This window comes from Oryza glaberrima, chromosome 8 (assembly GCF_000147395.1).
Source record: "Oryza glaberrima chromosome 8, OglaRS2, whole genome shotgun sequence".
Classification (NCBI taxonomy): Eukaryota; Viridiplantae; Streptophyta; class Magnoliopsida; order Poales; family Poaceae; genus Oryza; species Oryza glaberrima.
In genome coordinates, this window is record NC_068333.1 from 9713427 (window position 1) to 9728341 (window position 14915).

The 14915-nt window shown below is 41.9% G+C and overlaps 2 protein-coding genes and 1 pseudogene across 3 annotated transcripts; 2 read left to right on the top strand and 1 right to left on the bottom strand.

The window, feature by feature from the left end:
• Positions 1-861: 861 nt before the first annotated feature.
• On the bottom strand, positions 862-7796 carry LOC127781249 (uncharacterized; annotated as a pseudogene).
• Positions 3097-5715, top strand: LOC127781248 (uncharacterized). The gene is made up of 3 exons (XM_052308178.1): positions 3097-3588; positions 3671-5238; positions 5327-5715. The coding sequence occupies exons 1-3, from the start codon at positions 3160-3162 to the stop codon at positions 5523-5525; spliced, it is 2196 nt and encodes a 731-aa protein (XP_052164138.1). The 5' UTR covers positions 3097-3159; the 3' UTR covers positions 5526-5715.
• Positions 7797-7996: 200 nt separating the features above from the next.
• Positions 7997-12980, top strand: LOC127783227 (peptidyl-prolyl cis-trans isomerase CYP28, chloroplastic). 2 transcript variants are annotated; one of them, XM_052310459.1, is made up of 3 exons: positions 7997-8166; positions 8856-9700; positions 12416-12974. In XM_052310459.1, exons 2-3 carry the CDS (start codon positions 8929-8931, stop codon positions 12625-12627), a joined length of 984 nt encoding a protein of 327 aa, XP_052166419.1. In that variant the 5' UTR covers positions 7997-8166; positions 8856-8928; the 3' UTR covers positions 12628-12974. The 2 variants fall into 2 exon arrangements, with proteins under 2 accessions (XP_052166419.1, XP_052166420.1); XM_052310460.1 differs by lacking the exon at positions 7997-8166 and having other exon boundaries at positions 8873-9700; positions 12416-12980.
• Positions 12981-14915: the final 1935 nt, after the last annotated feature.

Sequence of the window (14915 nt, forward strand, 5' to 3'; positions counted from 1 at the left end):
AAAAAAGTTAACATATAACCTCATTAAACAAAAATGAATCTGTTAAGATTGCAGTTAACAGAATAGTGAATGGAGAAAGAACTAACATAATTCAAAAATTGTTTTATATACATGATTCTAACTACTTAGTGTAGGATCAGTCAAAAATAAAATGGTTGCATCCCACCTTAACCATGCAACCATTGTCCAGAACATGCATTTATCCCCCCAAGAGATAAAAAATTAGCAGAGCATAAACTCATTACCAACAGAGGTAATGGGAGGGATGGGGGAGCTTACATATGCATATCTCCTCATCTTTCCCAACAAGATTGATCTTGTGTGCTGCTAACACAGAGATAGAGAAAATCAACTTGCCTTTAATGCGGCACACGGGGATAACACCTACTGCAAAAATAACAGCCAACCAAGCTCTTTTTTTTTGAGAGGAAAACTAATTGTTTCCATTAACCCATATTCTCGATAGAATCGTCGACAACCAAATCCTCAACACCAGGTGGAGTGTTATCCCAGCTGAGAACAGTATTTTCTGGGCTATTACAACCAATTGATGCTAAAGCATCGGCCACCTTATTACATTCACGGGGACAAAAGCTAACTCGAAAAGAGAGAAAAGCCAACCAAGCTCTTCAGGAAAAAGGAAAATAATCATCAGCATTGAAAAGGAGGAGCATGAAGGATGTGAGTCAGCACAAATTGCTCACAACACAAGAGCAGAGCAGTAAACAGATGTAAAGTATGGATTTTTCCATCCATGAACACATGCAATGCAAATTGTCCAAAAATTATGCGTCTTTAAGAGCACAAATCCTACATAGGTCTGAATCAACTTGTCTTTAATACTGGTAGAAACACCCAGCAAGCACAATTTAGGGCAGCCTCATGTACTTATTTTCCTATCAGTGAAAAATACACAAAATTAAAGTATCTTAGAATCCTAAAAAATAAGCTGTCTTACAAATATTGGAAGCGCTATATATTATAACAATCTAACACTATCAAGCATGGTGTCCTCCTGAGGCTAAGCAATAGAATTTTTGCATGAGAACTTGTGATTTAAATTACACAAATGAATACATCATTAAAAAAAGTACATAGAATACAGATTACTACCAAACAGGGTCAAAGACTGAAGGCACCAGATCATCGGCTGTGTAGCTAGCTGAGCACATCACAAAAATATTGGCGATTTTTTTACCAGAACCTGAAACAATGCCGAATCAAACAGAGCAAAAATTGAACATGGCATTTCAGTATAAGTAGCGCAGTGTTCAATAACATAGTACTTCAATTAAGAATTGACACAACAGTTTAGCGTTAGTTATATTATATCAATGAAAACTACCACTCATTTTTTACCACAAATCTGATTGATCCTGGCCACGAAAAAAGCCAGCAAAGAGACATTGAGCTGTTGATGTACATGCCATGCAAATGTTTCATAATGGGATTTGGGTATATGTTGACGCACTTATAGATCTGGACAAACAAACCAGCAAAATGTTTTACACATATCAAGCATTTCATTCCCCCCTAAAAATAGTTTCTAAAACATATGTGAAACAATAATCAGTTCTGAGATATGACATTATACTGACTCACTGTGTGGATCGGTGTGCCTCCCTTGCTTGGTGGTTCAGATGTCACTAGCTTCATTCCTGGAACAGACAGGCAAGGATCGGATTAGCCACCTCGCCACCCGCCGCGAGAACGGCCTCGCGCTGCATCAACATCCCCCGCGAAGGTCTCCGTTGAAACCTCGTCGGCGACCACCACAACCTCCGCGACCACCCTTTGAACAACCGCTCTCCCCCCCCCCCCCCCCCCCCCCCCCCCCACCACCCCTGCCAACAGAAAACTCACATCCATTGCAGCGGACTCCGCTTCTACCGGAGGAGACACCGAGACCATGGGCTCCGTCGGTTGGAGGAGACGTGCGCCGACAGCGCCTCGACCACGCTTCAGAGTTTCGGATTACAAAATCCGTACATCAGTGTCAATCTCAGTTGGTAAATCTTTCTACTATTCTATGTAATTAAATTGGAAACACTAATTTACAAGGGTTAATTAGACACGTGCCATTACTAATTTGAAGGTTTGGAAAAATGCCATTACTATTTGACAAATTGTAAAGATGCCATTACAAATCGCACGATACTGGAAACATGCCACGTTCTACGCCTGATCCGCGATTGTTGACCACGTGTGACTAAAATTTGTTCTTAGTGACCAAAATGCCCCCGTTTGACCGGCTATACCGACTGGAGTCGGGTCAGCAGGAGCAGCACACATTTTATCCCCTTTCTCGTTCTCTTAGACCTAACCCTAGCAGGAGCAGCCACGACGGCGGTGACGTTGTCTACGGCGGCCGCGGCGAGACAACGTCTAAGGCGGCGGCGGTGGTGGCGACGGCGCGGGCTACGACGGCTGCGGCGGCGTCTTCGGCGGCGGCGGCGACGGCGTCTACGGCGGCAGCGGCGGCGTATTCGGCGGCAGCGGCGTCTACGGCGTCAGCGGCGATGACTCTTTCTTTCCATGGAAGGGTAGGAAACGTACTGCAAGGGATGGAGCCCAAATCAAGGTAAGGTAATCGATTCCTTCGATTCGATGTGCTATGAGCTGGATGTGTAGGTTTTTTTTTTCTGTGCAGTCCATGTGTGGTTGACTTGATTTCATTCCAATGTCAGTACACTGTTGTTCTCGATAGAGTTAAAGGTTCATGGTTTTACCACCATAGATTCAGATGGTAGACGGAGGTATACTAAGGGTTGTGTGCTGAAATGGGATGTTGAGTATGGTAGCTTCTCTTTGGATTTGTTGATGCTAAGCTTAAGCTCAGAGGTTAGATGGGGTGAGCAGCAGACTGTAACCGTGTGGTTTTTGGACAAGGGCAGTAATGAGGACGTTAGAATTGTCCATGAATCTCAACTGGTTGACATGTTTGAAATGTACAAGTCAGAAATGCATGCCGAATTAATGGTCTTAGTTGTTGAGAGTGTACTCTGCGATGCTAGTGCTAATAACATAGAGCCAACATCAATGCCATTGTGTGTTCTTCCACTTACTCAGACAGGGCAGGGAGCATCTGTATCTAAAGTGGCAGTTTCAGGTGAACCTGCAACTCAAGAAGCGGATGAAACATTGCCTAATGTGTTTGACATGGAGGAGGAGTATGTGGGTGTTGATGATGAGGGAATTTATATTCAACCTATTCACACCATTCCACCTACAGATCATGCTGAAACCTCTGGTCAACCTAGTGCTGAAAATGCTGAACCATGTGCTGAAAATGCTGAACCTGGTGGACCTTCTGGGACTGCTCAACCTCATGGTGAGGTTGAGGTCACTGATGATGACCCAGCAGAGTTTAATGTTCTTCATAACCCTGAGATGCCAGTGATTAAGGAGGAAGCTGTTTTTCCTGACATGATAACATTCAGAAAAGCTATTAGGCACTTTGTGGTTGTTACAGGATTTAAACTCTCTAATTTGCAAACAGATCCAACAAGATTCATTGCCCACTGCAAGCATGAGGGGTGTAAATGGCGCATTCATGCATCAAGGTTGTCTGATGGCAAAACTATTCAGGTTTGTATGTCAATTTGCACATTTGTATCCATTTTGCTTGAAAGTTGTGACTTATAGCACTATTTAAAATGTGTGTGTGTAGATAAAGAAGCTACCATTTGCACATGAGTGTCCCACAACCAAGCTCATGGAAGGGAAGATGGCCACTCAAGACTGGATTGCAGATAGGCTGAAGGACTGGTTAAAGAAAAACCCTGACAAGGGAGCTAAGGCAGCAAAAGAGAAACTTGAAGAGCGATATGAGATCAAGCTGAAGTATTCAAAGGCTTGGGCAGGAAGGAGGCTTGCTGAGAACCAGATTCATGACACTTATGAAGATAGTTTTCAGCTGTTGTTCAACTGGAAGGCAGAGATTGAGAAGAGGTCTCCAGGTACAATTGTTACAATTGATTTGCAGAAGTTAGGGAAAAATATGTGTTTCAAAAGGATGTTTGTTGCTTTCAAAGCATGTGTAGATGGATTTGTTAATGGTTGTAGGCCATATATAGGTGTAGATTCAACTAGACTAACTGGTAAATACACTGGTCAGCTAGCCTCAGCCACATCTATTGATGGACACAATTGGTTGTTTTATGTTGCATTTGCAATTTTTGACTCAGAGACAGATGACAACTGGTTGTGGTTTATGAAACAGTTGCATGGAGCTATAGGTGCTCCTGAAGGGTTAGTCATATCAACAGATGCATGCAAAGGGCTAGAGAAAGCTGTAGGTGCTGTATTTGAGAAAGCTGAACATAGGGAGTGCATGAGACACCTTTATGGTAATTTTATGAAGAAGTTTAGTGGTCCTATTTTCACACTGCACTTGTATCCTGCTGCAAGATGCTTCACAGAGGATGGTTTTAGAGATCATATGCAGCAGATTTATAATTTCTGTCCTGAAGCCATTGATTACCTAGACAAACATCATTCAAGGATATGGTATAGGTCTGGTTTCAAGGAAACTTGCAAGTGTGATTACTTGACCAACAATGCATTTGAAAGTTTCAATAATCAGATTAAATCTCTGAAGGGTCTACATCTCCATGAGCTAGTTGATTCTCTTAGAGAGTTATTCATGGAGAAGATGTATTTGAGGAGACAAGTTGGTGAGAAGTTGACTGATGGAATCCTGCCCAGTGTGATTAAACAGCTCAATGCAGCAACAACCAACCTGAAAGTTGTAAAGGTTGCTAGGAGTGATGATGACATGGCTGAGATCACATTGGTTGAGAGTGACAACAATACCAGAAGGCACACTGTGCATTTGATCAACCAAACATGTTCATGCAGAAAGTGGCAGGTTTCAGGAAAACCTTGCAACCATGCCTTAGCATGGATATGTTCCAACAGAGGAGTTGAGATTAAAGATTTTGTTTCAGAGTACTTTTCTGTTGGCATGTTCAGAGCAGCTTATGCAGGGAGAGTGCCAACTATGCCAGACAGATCACAATGGCCTGTGGTGAATTTAGGTTTCAAAGTCTGTCCACCTAGACTCAAGAGGGGTGCAGGGAGGCCTAGAGTCACTAGGATCAGGGGTGCACTTGAACCAGGGGCAAGAAGGGTGCGATGCAGGAGACGCCATGGTTTTGGGCACTTTGCCAAGACTTGCAAAGAGGCTGAAGCACTAGAAGACACTGATGAAGTACCTACTGCTTCCCCCAAGAAGAGGTAATATGCTGCATGGTTGACTATTTATTTTGAATTCTTTTACATATGTTGCATTTGCTAACTAACATATCCATATCACTGTTTGCAGGAAGAAAACTCAAGATGAAAGTTCATCAAGGCCTGCTAAGAAGAAGAAGACACCCAAAAAAAAGAAGACGCCCAAGAAAAAGAAGACACCCCAAAAGAAGAAGGATGCTCGAGCTGCCCCAGAAGGCCCAGCTAAAGTTGTTAGAAGCCTGTCACAATATCTACAATCCCGAAGCTTGTGTGTTTTGAGGCCTTGCTGACATGCCATTGTGATATGCACTATATATTGTATTTTGAGGCCTTCCTAACTTGCTGTAGTGATATGCACTCTATATTGTATTTTGAGGTCTTCATGTTACCTGCCACTGTCTTGAACCTGTATTTTGAGGCCTATGTTGCCTGGCACTGTGATATGCACTGTGTGCAACATGTGAACATGCAGTGTGCTGAAATTAGTCCAAACCTGTGAACATGCAGTCCATATTGTGAAATATTGCTGATCATCTGGACACATGCCATGTGAAATATTTGTTGCTGATCATCTCAACTTATACCATGTGAAATATTTGTTGCCGAAATATTTGTTGCTGATCATCTCAACTAATACCATCTGAATGCACAAATTTCCTGTGAACTCATTTTCCTGTACTTCTTTTTCATCTGTCTCAATGATGGGCAGTCTTTTCAAAGAGGAAATAAAAACACAGAACTTTCAGTTCTTTATATACTTCACACCAAAAGATATTTCGATGTCCTATACCTTCCTTTTTTTTACACCAAGTGAACATATATTAGCATAGCTTTAGTGCAGGAGTCAGCAGTTAGCTCTTGCTGCAAACACACAATATCAGCTTGTACCTTGAGCTGCCAGACTTATCCTTAACAGAGCACCCAGAGTGGGAAATTAAATCCACATAATTAACACACCTATGTCATTACTCAGAAATTGAATCCACATAATTCATAGACAGTGATTAACATTACACAAAATGGCACTGATTTACCTACTTGCACCAAATATGGCCACAAAATTTACAGAACATACATAGAAATACATAATTATGGCCAACAAGAACAACATCACATAAAGTTGTCTACTACGACTACACTTCTCTTCTTTCAACATCTTCTTTAGCTGCTCACACTTTTTCTTAGAATCATTCAGCTGCTGATATATGGATTGCATCTGCCTATGGTTTGCCTCAACCAAACCCTACATCCTCGACCTCTCTTCCTTATGCTCTTCTGCAAGCTGTCGCAACATGTCTCTTAGACCATCGTCCTCGCCAGCATGGGAATAAGCAACCATTTCCTCCACATATTCGTTCAACAGATCCTCCCATATCCACAACGAGCAACACTTTGGCTGCACAACACATCTCAAATCAATGGCATCAATCAAGAAAACGAAACAAAAAAGAAAGGAATTTCAATAAAAGAAAATGAAAAACAATGGGGTTTACCTCTTTCCTGCACTGAATCCACCGCCGCCCTGGATTCCTCGGGGTGTTGGATTTGTTCACTGCAGCGGTTTTGCCGCAAGCACATCTCAACCATGGTGCCGACGACACTGCGGCCCGTGTGCGCTGAAAGCTGCAACCGCTCGAGCCCGTCGAATGAATCGGGCTGCCTCTCCCCGCCATTGCCGCCAAAGCCCGCCGCTGCCGCTGACGCTGCCGCCACCGCCGCCGACGCCGCCAAAGCCCGATGCCATCGCCGACGCCGCCGACACCGCCTCCAAATCCCGCCGCCGCCGGAGAAGCCTAGTGTTAGGTTTACAGTTCACTGTGAATGCACTTGTCAAACTGATTCCACTTGGTCCCTACATACTCATACACAAGGGCATTATGGTCCATACGTAAATACGGTACGCATAAAAACGAGTACAATCGCGGATCAGGCGTAGAACGTGGCATGTTTCTAGTATCGTGCGATTTGTAATGGCATCTTTACAATTTGTCAAATAGTAATGGCATTTTTCCAAACCTTCAAATTAGTAATGGCATGTGTCTAATTAACCCAATTTAACAAATCTTGATTGGCAGGCCAGGGAATGTGTAGTGCCTGCGTTCCAGCGCTGCCCCTGCACTGGTGTGGATCAGAAGCTGCACATCCGTCCACTGCTCGTTAGCGCTGGAAGAGCACAGGGTCTTGCCGCCGGTCCGAACCTCAAGAACAAGAACAGAGGCGTCGGTCCGAACCTGCTGCTGCGACTGACCTGTGGCGGCTGGGCATGGCTGGATGGAGTCGTGGAGGCGCACAAGGGGGGCGCGGCCACGGCGTTGAGCCGGCTGGGCGGGCACGCGGCCGCGGCGGCGAGCGGCGACGGCGGGAGGCGCAGCTCGGCGGGCCAGCGACGGCGTCGAGCTGGCTAGGCGGGGACGCGTTCGCGGCCAGGCACGTAGGGAGCGGCGAGGCGGAGGGCGGCGGCCACACGAAGTGACGAGGGGGGATTTGTAAAAAAATGAGGTTAGCATCGGATGAGTGCGGGCGGTTAAGTGCAAAAGTAACTCACCTTTGTTCCTAGCCATTAGATGAGCCTGTAGTCTTGATTGAGAGTTTCTAAGGTTGCCAACCATGGTTTGCACCAGATACGGTGCCTTTCTATAGGGGGACAAAATGGGTTCACACCAGATTGCCTGCATAACCAGCACGAATCTTGAAGGATCTGATAGCCATAAATTCGGCTGATGAAAACGAAAAAAAACAGCCGGCACAATTCCCATGTAAAAGGGATATTGAGATAAGGGCGGAGTAATCGAGTATCGCGTAAAAGAAAAAGAAATCTCCCGTCTCGTTCTCGTTCTCCTCCGCTCCTTGCGCCGCCGCCAAGACGAGCGGAGGGCCGGGCGGCGATCTCCATCTGGCAAGCAGAGCAGCGGAGGGGAGGAGGGGATCCTGGTGCGTCCTCTTTCTGATCCATCTCTCTCTCTCTCTCTCTCTCTCTCCCACCCCACCGGGACCTGGAATTTGCTTGCGTTCGTGAATTTGATAGCCTTAAACCTCTCTTAATTCAAGTAATAACAGTTTGTTTGTTTACCTAAAAGTTCGGGGGTTCAACCGAACCCCCATGCCCCAAGTTGGATCCGCCCCTGGTTTGAATTGCTGAAACATAATTTCGAGCTAGTTAAACGAAGAGACAACATGCCTGGAAATGTAAAAAAAAAAGTATGCTGATTTGAATTTGATTGTTGGAACTGCCCTATAGGAAACTGGTAAATTTTAGAACAAAAAACCTTGCTTATAGTAAAATCGTGAATGGATGATATGCAAAGACATGGTGAGAAATATTCACTCGCTCATACTACAACTACTTAAGAGGACCATATTTGCTCACTCTGGAATAGCTGCTGACCTGCTGTGACCATCATACACCCCCTCACCGCAATGCAGGTTCCATTTGAAGTAATCGGAGAATGGTATGTTGAGAATTAGATTAAAGCTTCCATTTTAAAATTGTAATTGTTTGGGCTGTCAGCTATTTGCCATTATTCACAAGTGATAATTGTGACCCTACAACGAAGAGGCTAACAGTAGGTTTTAGAATTTCAGTAATGTTATATCTCAAAAGCCAACTATTACATTTGCAGGGAAGGATATTAGTGATTTTCTACTGCTGTTTCGTCAGAAGGACAAGAACTGAAGAATTCAGTTAGCAACAGTATGGTGTTGCCTTCATCAAATACCAGGGCCACTTCTTCCATGGCTTACCCTGTTTCCCTGAGCAGCCTCCACCACCACCCCAACAACCACCATGCTTTTTTTCTTCCCTCGAAAACAAACCATGATAATACTCATAAACCTATTGAATCCTCTAGAATTTCTAGACGGTCTCTCATCTTCCTCCCTGTCCTCCCTTCTCTTCTATACGCTTCATCATCCCCTGCCTTAGATGACACAAACATTCCATCCACCTCTGCCATTGATACCACCATCACAGATCGGATCTTCATGGACTTCAGTGTCTGCCCTAGCTACTTTCGCTCTGACCGCACTTTAGGAGCTGAGCTTGCTACATGTCCTGATTCTGAACCTCTTGGTCGTGTAATTTTTGGTTTGTATGGTCGACTCCTCCCCCTCACTACTGCCAACTTCAAAGCTGCTTGCACTTCTGCTGCATACCGGGGAACACTTGTCCACAAGCTCCTTCAGGGCCAGTTCTTCGTTGCTGGCCGCCAAGGTCCTCGGCGTGACAGGGGTGAGGTCCAACCTCCCACCGGACTTGTGAGGAATGCTGAGACTATTGACCCTAAAGCATTTGAACTAAAGCATGCAAGGCCTGGCACCCTCTCATTGTGCCTTGGACAGAACGATGACGATGATGACATCAAGCTCAATCCTAATTATCACAATGTTGAATTCTTGGTTACCACTGGACCAGGGCCCTGCCCAGAGCTTGATGGACAGAACATTGTCTTTGGAACTGTATTGGAAGGTTAGTTGCTTTCATTTTCTGAACTTTTACTAAATGGTTCTTGCACACTTTGTGTTAAATTCTGTCTTGCAAGAATTTCAATGTCTTTCCCTCGAACAAGTTGGGATTTGACCTGTGCGTAATCTACTAATGCAAGGTTGGCATGATTAAATTCATGCATAAATCTATTTTCTTTGGTTCAAACAGAGAAAAATAAAATGTATTTCAAACCGTTTCATTTTTTGTCAAGTATAATTATATGACATCTTCCATTCTCCTTTTGGTATAGTTATATACACTTGCTAAGGTAAACATGTTTTCATTGAAGTAATCAACATTAGTACATAACAGAGAAGAAAAAAATGCAAATTTTGCAGCTTTGCATGAGTATTAACAAAATAACAAACAGTTGTGTCCGTATTCTGGCTAGGACTTCATCCATGCAGAACATAAAGTTAGATGTTTTATTATTACCAATTTCTGCAAGTAATATCAGCTTGTAAAGAAATTGTCATTTTATTTCTTCCTTTTTGTTGTCTCAACACCAAGGATGGTTATCACACTAAGATTAATTCTTTTTTTTTTCTTCTCTGCACTTCACCACAGTATAACTCATCATCAATTCCTGCCATGGTTTGTTCTAACAATGTGCCACATTGTCAATAAACAGCACCAGAGAGTGTATCATCCTCATATAGTCAAATTTGGTGCATACTTCATTGTTTTTCCCTGTTCTGATTTATTAGATCTCTGGTGGTTATCAGAAGTAGATTGAACTAAACCAAGCAACTCATCAATGAGATTTATACTGCCATTGAACATGTCACCCCAAAAGAGAATCTACTTCTAGCTAATTTAAGACTGACATGTCTGCTTTGACAGTTTGATTCGTAATTTAATAAACTTTACAACAACAACCAGGGCAGTAGTTAACTACAAAGCAGTTCATATTTAAGTTTTATGCATCAAGAACTTAAAAGCACGGCCCTTCTATCCCCAAAAAAGCACATGCCCACGTTCTGCATCTGCATGCCCATGCGGCATGCTCTCATGCACATGCATGGGCAGACGCAACAAATGCATGCGCACATACAACTATATAACTTATATTCACATGACACTTGAGGCACACTAATGCTTGTCATTAGGACCCATTGCCACTTGAAGTGTAATAGTGTTACTCATTTGAACTGAACTAGCTACTTAGTCTCAGTTTCAGTATTTGATTATTACCAACAGTTTTTTCTTAAGCATCCATTTTTCTTCTTCTATAAGCAACTTTGATTGTCAAGTTCTGCATTCACATGCACACATAGGCGACTAAAACAGACTTCCAAGCACTGAGTTAAACAAGTGTATTAATTGGATATATTCCAGTGGAATTGACATGAAGCTTCAATTTTGTACGAGTTGCTTTCTGTTGTCTTAATGGAAACTAGTATTGCCACTGTATGATTAATGATGATATTGTTGATTCAGATTAACAGAAAGCGGCTAATTCGAAAGATTTTACATGATAATTTGTACATATGTAATTTGTAACTATTATATAGTTTTAATATATCGCAGTAGGAGTCTCTCCTGCTGTTTTCATCGTCAAAAAAAAAAAAAAACTGTTTTCTCCGCAATTCCTTTTTTTTACTATTTGGTCTTGCAACTTGTGTTTTTATCAGATTATTTCTGCACGATTGGCAGTCCATTCAATTCAAGGTTGAAATTTTTTACAGAAGAGCTAATGTGTTAATAGTATAAATCAAGTGGATGCTTCTAGCATAATAGAGAACTGTCTTGATTTCCTTGCCCAAAAAAAAAGAGGACCGAGTGGTTTTTAATCTATTTCTGATTAAGTCAGTGTATGAAAAAAAAAATCAGCTACCACTTATCTTTCTTTGCATGAAGAACCCTTTTTCTTAACAAAGCATACTCTCCGTATAGCCATGGAAGTATATATTAATTACATAAAACAGAAAGACTGTATGACATTTTTTTTGTGAATATGTAAAGGTAGCCATTACTATCTTTTTATTAGCTTCATTTTTCTTGAGCAAATGAGAAAAAAGTATAAAATACAAAAAGTCAAATCATGTGGTGAACGATTATGTTCTCAATAGTGCTTTCATTAAAGTGTTTGGGACCATGTATTGTTGGGTAGCATTGCCATACTCCACTGATATGTGGTTGAGAATGGTGATGTGGATGCACATTTAAGGCCGATAGTTTGATGCTGCTTCTTTTTTTCTCCAAGTGGCAGATTTATCACATGTGGATAATAGATATTAGGTTCATCTGTTTGGAATGCATATGTACAGTGAAAGATGTACTATGGCACCGACATCTTATGAAATAATTTAGAGATCACATTGTCTTATGAACATATTGAATATGGTTAAAACTTGTGAATATCAGATTATCAGTCCAGTATAAATTAATTTACTTCTGGAGTTTATCTGTATTGAAATTTATTCCGTAAATTGTATCCGTTAACTGTAGTAGTGCTGCAGAAACTCTGCCTGAGGCAGTCCATATCTTTTCTCCTTTTACTACATTGTAGACTACCGTAGACCATATGATCCTGCCATTCTTAACATGCATGCAATTGAAGCAATTTGGCTATGATACTTACTAGATTGCCCAGTAAATATATGCTAATTTTAGGAAAATAGTTGTTATGCATTAACAGTCCCCCGACTAAATTAGTCTAATCTCTTCTTAATGTTTATTTAATTTATTGTGCAGGAATGGATGTTATAACCAGCATTGCAACTATTCCTACCTATAAACCAGCTGAAAGGATCCGCTTCTTCAATGATTTTGCCCAGTTGATTGGTGATGAAAGAGCTCAAACTGCTCGAGCGTTGTGGGATCGCCCGCTAAAAACTGTTTATATCAGTGATTGCGGAGAGCTAAAAGTGACCAAACCATCACTTTCCCCTCCAAGTCTGCCATAAAAAACCACAGAGGCAATTTTGTGTACCTACACTTATTCTTCTCCCTCCAATGTCAACTGTATATATGCCATCTAGTATTAACTGACATCTGCTGTGTTTCTGGCCCAAAATGTGTACGACGGGTCTCTGATTCATCGAAGTAAATATATTACAGTGCTGTGCAAAATTCTTGACCTGTCAGCTTTCATCTTGGATAACCGTTGAGACTATGATGCTAATGATTAGCTTCTCACAGAATTGACCTACCTGGGCAACATCTTTTGATGTTTTTTCATGTCAGACTGTTCACTGTTTTACATGGATGGACGAGAAACTTCTTTTCTCTATCCAAGAACTGTTGTTGTGTCGGGGGCATGTTCTGTCGGTACAGAGGATTAGCAACTATTTGGCCCAGCATGGACATGGTTATTTGATCGCTAACCTAGCTTGTTTGGTTTATATATAGCATGTGGCTTCCATCAAGGCTGAAACTATCTAGCAGGACACTTGTCGGGTTCAATTTCTGTGCAGACACAAGAGGTTCAAAAGTCAAACTGAAATGCAATCGACTGTAAACATCTCGTGTTAGAGTTTAGAAGACTCGAGACTCTGTAGGGCCTCCCTCACCACGTTTTCAAAGCGATGATACCGTCTACCCGTTTGGCAAAGATGGACTATTCGGATCACGCTTTCCAAGCTTTGTAACGGGACAATGTCTCATAATATTTTTTTATCAGCAATTTTAGAAAAGTTTTTGAAACAATTTTTAAACTTTTTGATGTTATTAAATTAACTTGTGTGTGACCTCGAATATCATAAACTTTGAATCATTCCTTATCCAGAAAAAGGGACAACGTGATACACTATAGATGCATAAAACGTTGGATGCATATGAGATTCACACATCGTGGTGTATGACTGCATAAAACATGGATACATATGAGATTCACACGTCGTGGTGTATCTCCTATATATCTACTACCTCCGTTTCGAAATGTTTGACGCCGTTGACTTTTTAGCACATGTTTGACCGTTCTCTTATTCAAAAAATTTAAGTAGTTATTAATTCTTTTCCTATCATTTGATTTATTGTTAAATATATTTTTATGTAGGCATATAATTTTACATATTTCACAAAAGTTTTTAAATAAGACGAACGGTTAAACATGTGCTAAAAAATCAACAGTGTCAAATATTTTGAAACGGAGGGAGTATATGTCTATGCTTACTTGAGAACTAAGTGTTGTACTCCTATATACATAGGCTCCCAAGGATCAATATAATGTGTTCAATATCTAATCCTCTATTATTCAACAATATTGTTGGTTTGGCATGGCATCAACCCTTGAACACACCATCGAGCCCATACGTACCCATCGTGCGATCTTTATATCAAGCTGACACGTGGCCTTTCTTTTTAATTACATGGAAAACCCAAACACCCGCACCATAAGAATGTCCACTTTGTATGTGCTCAGCTGGGATAATTGATCGCTAAGGTTGAGGGGATCTGAAGGTGATTTTTTTCGAGGGTTAAGGTAATTTATTTCGTACTTATTAAGATGTAGAATTAATTCCCTCAATTCCCTCTCTCTTGGAGACTAACTGAACAAGGCTTAAAAAAAAATCCAAATATCCTACCAAGATGTATACACATAAAGTATATGAGGACACACTAGATTTTCAACCCTCCAAGTGTTATAGGTAACTATTGTTATCCCTAAAAGGCTGGACCCGTGTAATGATCACAGCGAAAAAGGCAGAAACACAATTGTTGCAATATTATTATTAGTCCTACATTACATATATCCCCCGTGAAGTTTGTGATCTTGCCATGATGATGGCATGGCATAGCCGGCTCGTCCTTTGTGGGCTCGGAGCCCTTTTCCCCCTCGCTTGCCCCGTGGCTGGGGAGATCCATCCAATGCCTTCCACACGGCGAAAGAAATTAGGACCGTGTGACATGACTCCGTCTCGGTCGGTCGACGTGAATCAAGGGCGGAAAATTAATGGATGGATAGTGCATTACAGTGAGTGATGACTGATGAGTGATCAATGGAGTGGAGTACATTACGTGTGGTATTTGGAATTGGATTAGTGAGTCAGCTGATCGGTTTGGGCTGCGCTAGGAGAGCCAGGCTGGGCCATACCAGGCATGGTTAGGGCTAAGCTGGGCTCTGGATTTTTTATATTTTAATTTAGATCTTTTTGAAAACTTAATTTACAAATAGACACCTAAAAACTTATTCTAGGAATGGTCTCTTTTCGTGGCGCCAACATCATTGATTTTGTGGTCCAACATGATGGCG

Bases quoted from the DNA above. Each gene is read 5' to 3' on its own strand.
- LOC127781248 (XM_052308178.1), top strand. From the start codon at position 3,160: ATGGAGGAGGAGTATGTGGGTGTTGATGATGAGGGAATTTATATTCAA. The intron at 3,589-3,670 runs GTTTGTATGTCA...GTGTGTGTGTAG, and splicing joins CTGATGGCAAAACTATTCAG to ATAAAGAAGCTACCATTTGC. The intron at 5,239-5,326 runs GTAATATGCTGC...CACTGTTTGCAG, and splicing joins ACTGCTTCCCCCAAGAAGAG to GAAGAAAACTCAAGATGAAA.
- LOC127783227 (XM_052310459.1), top strand. From the start codon at position 8,929: ATGGTGTTGCCTTCATCAAATACCAGGGCCACTTCTTCCATGGCTTAC. The intron at 9,701-12,415 runs GTTAGTTGCTTT...TTTATTGTGCAG, and splicing joins CTTTGGAACTGTATTGGAAG to GAATGGATGTTATAACCAGC.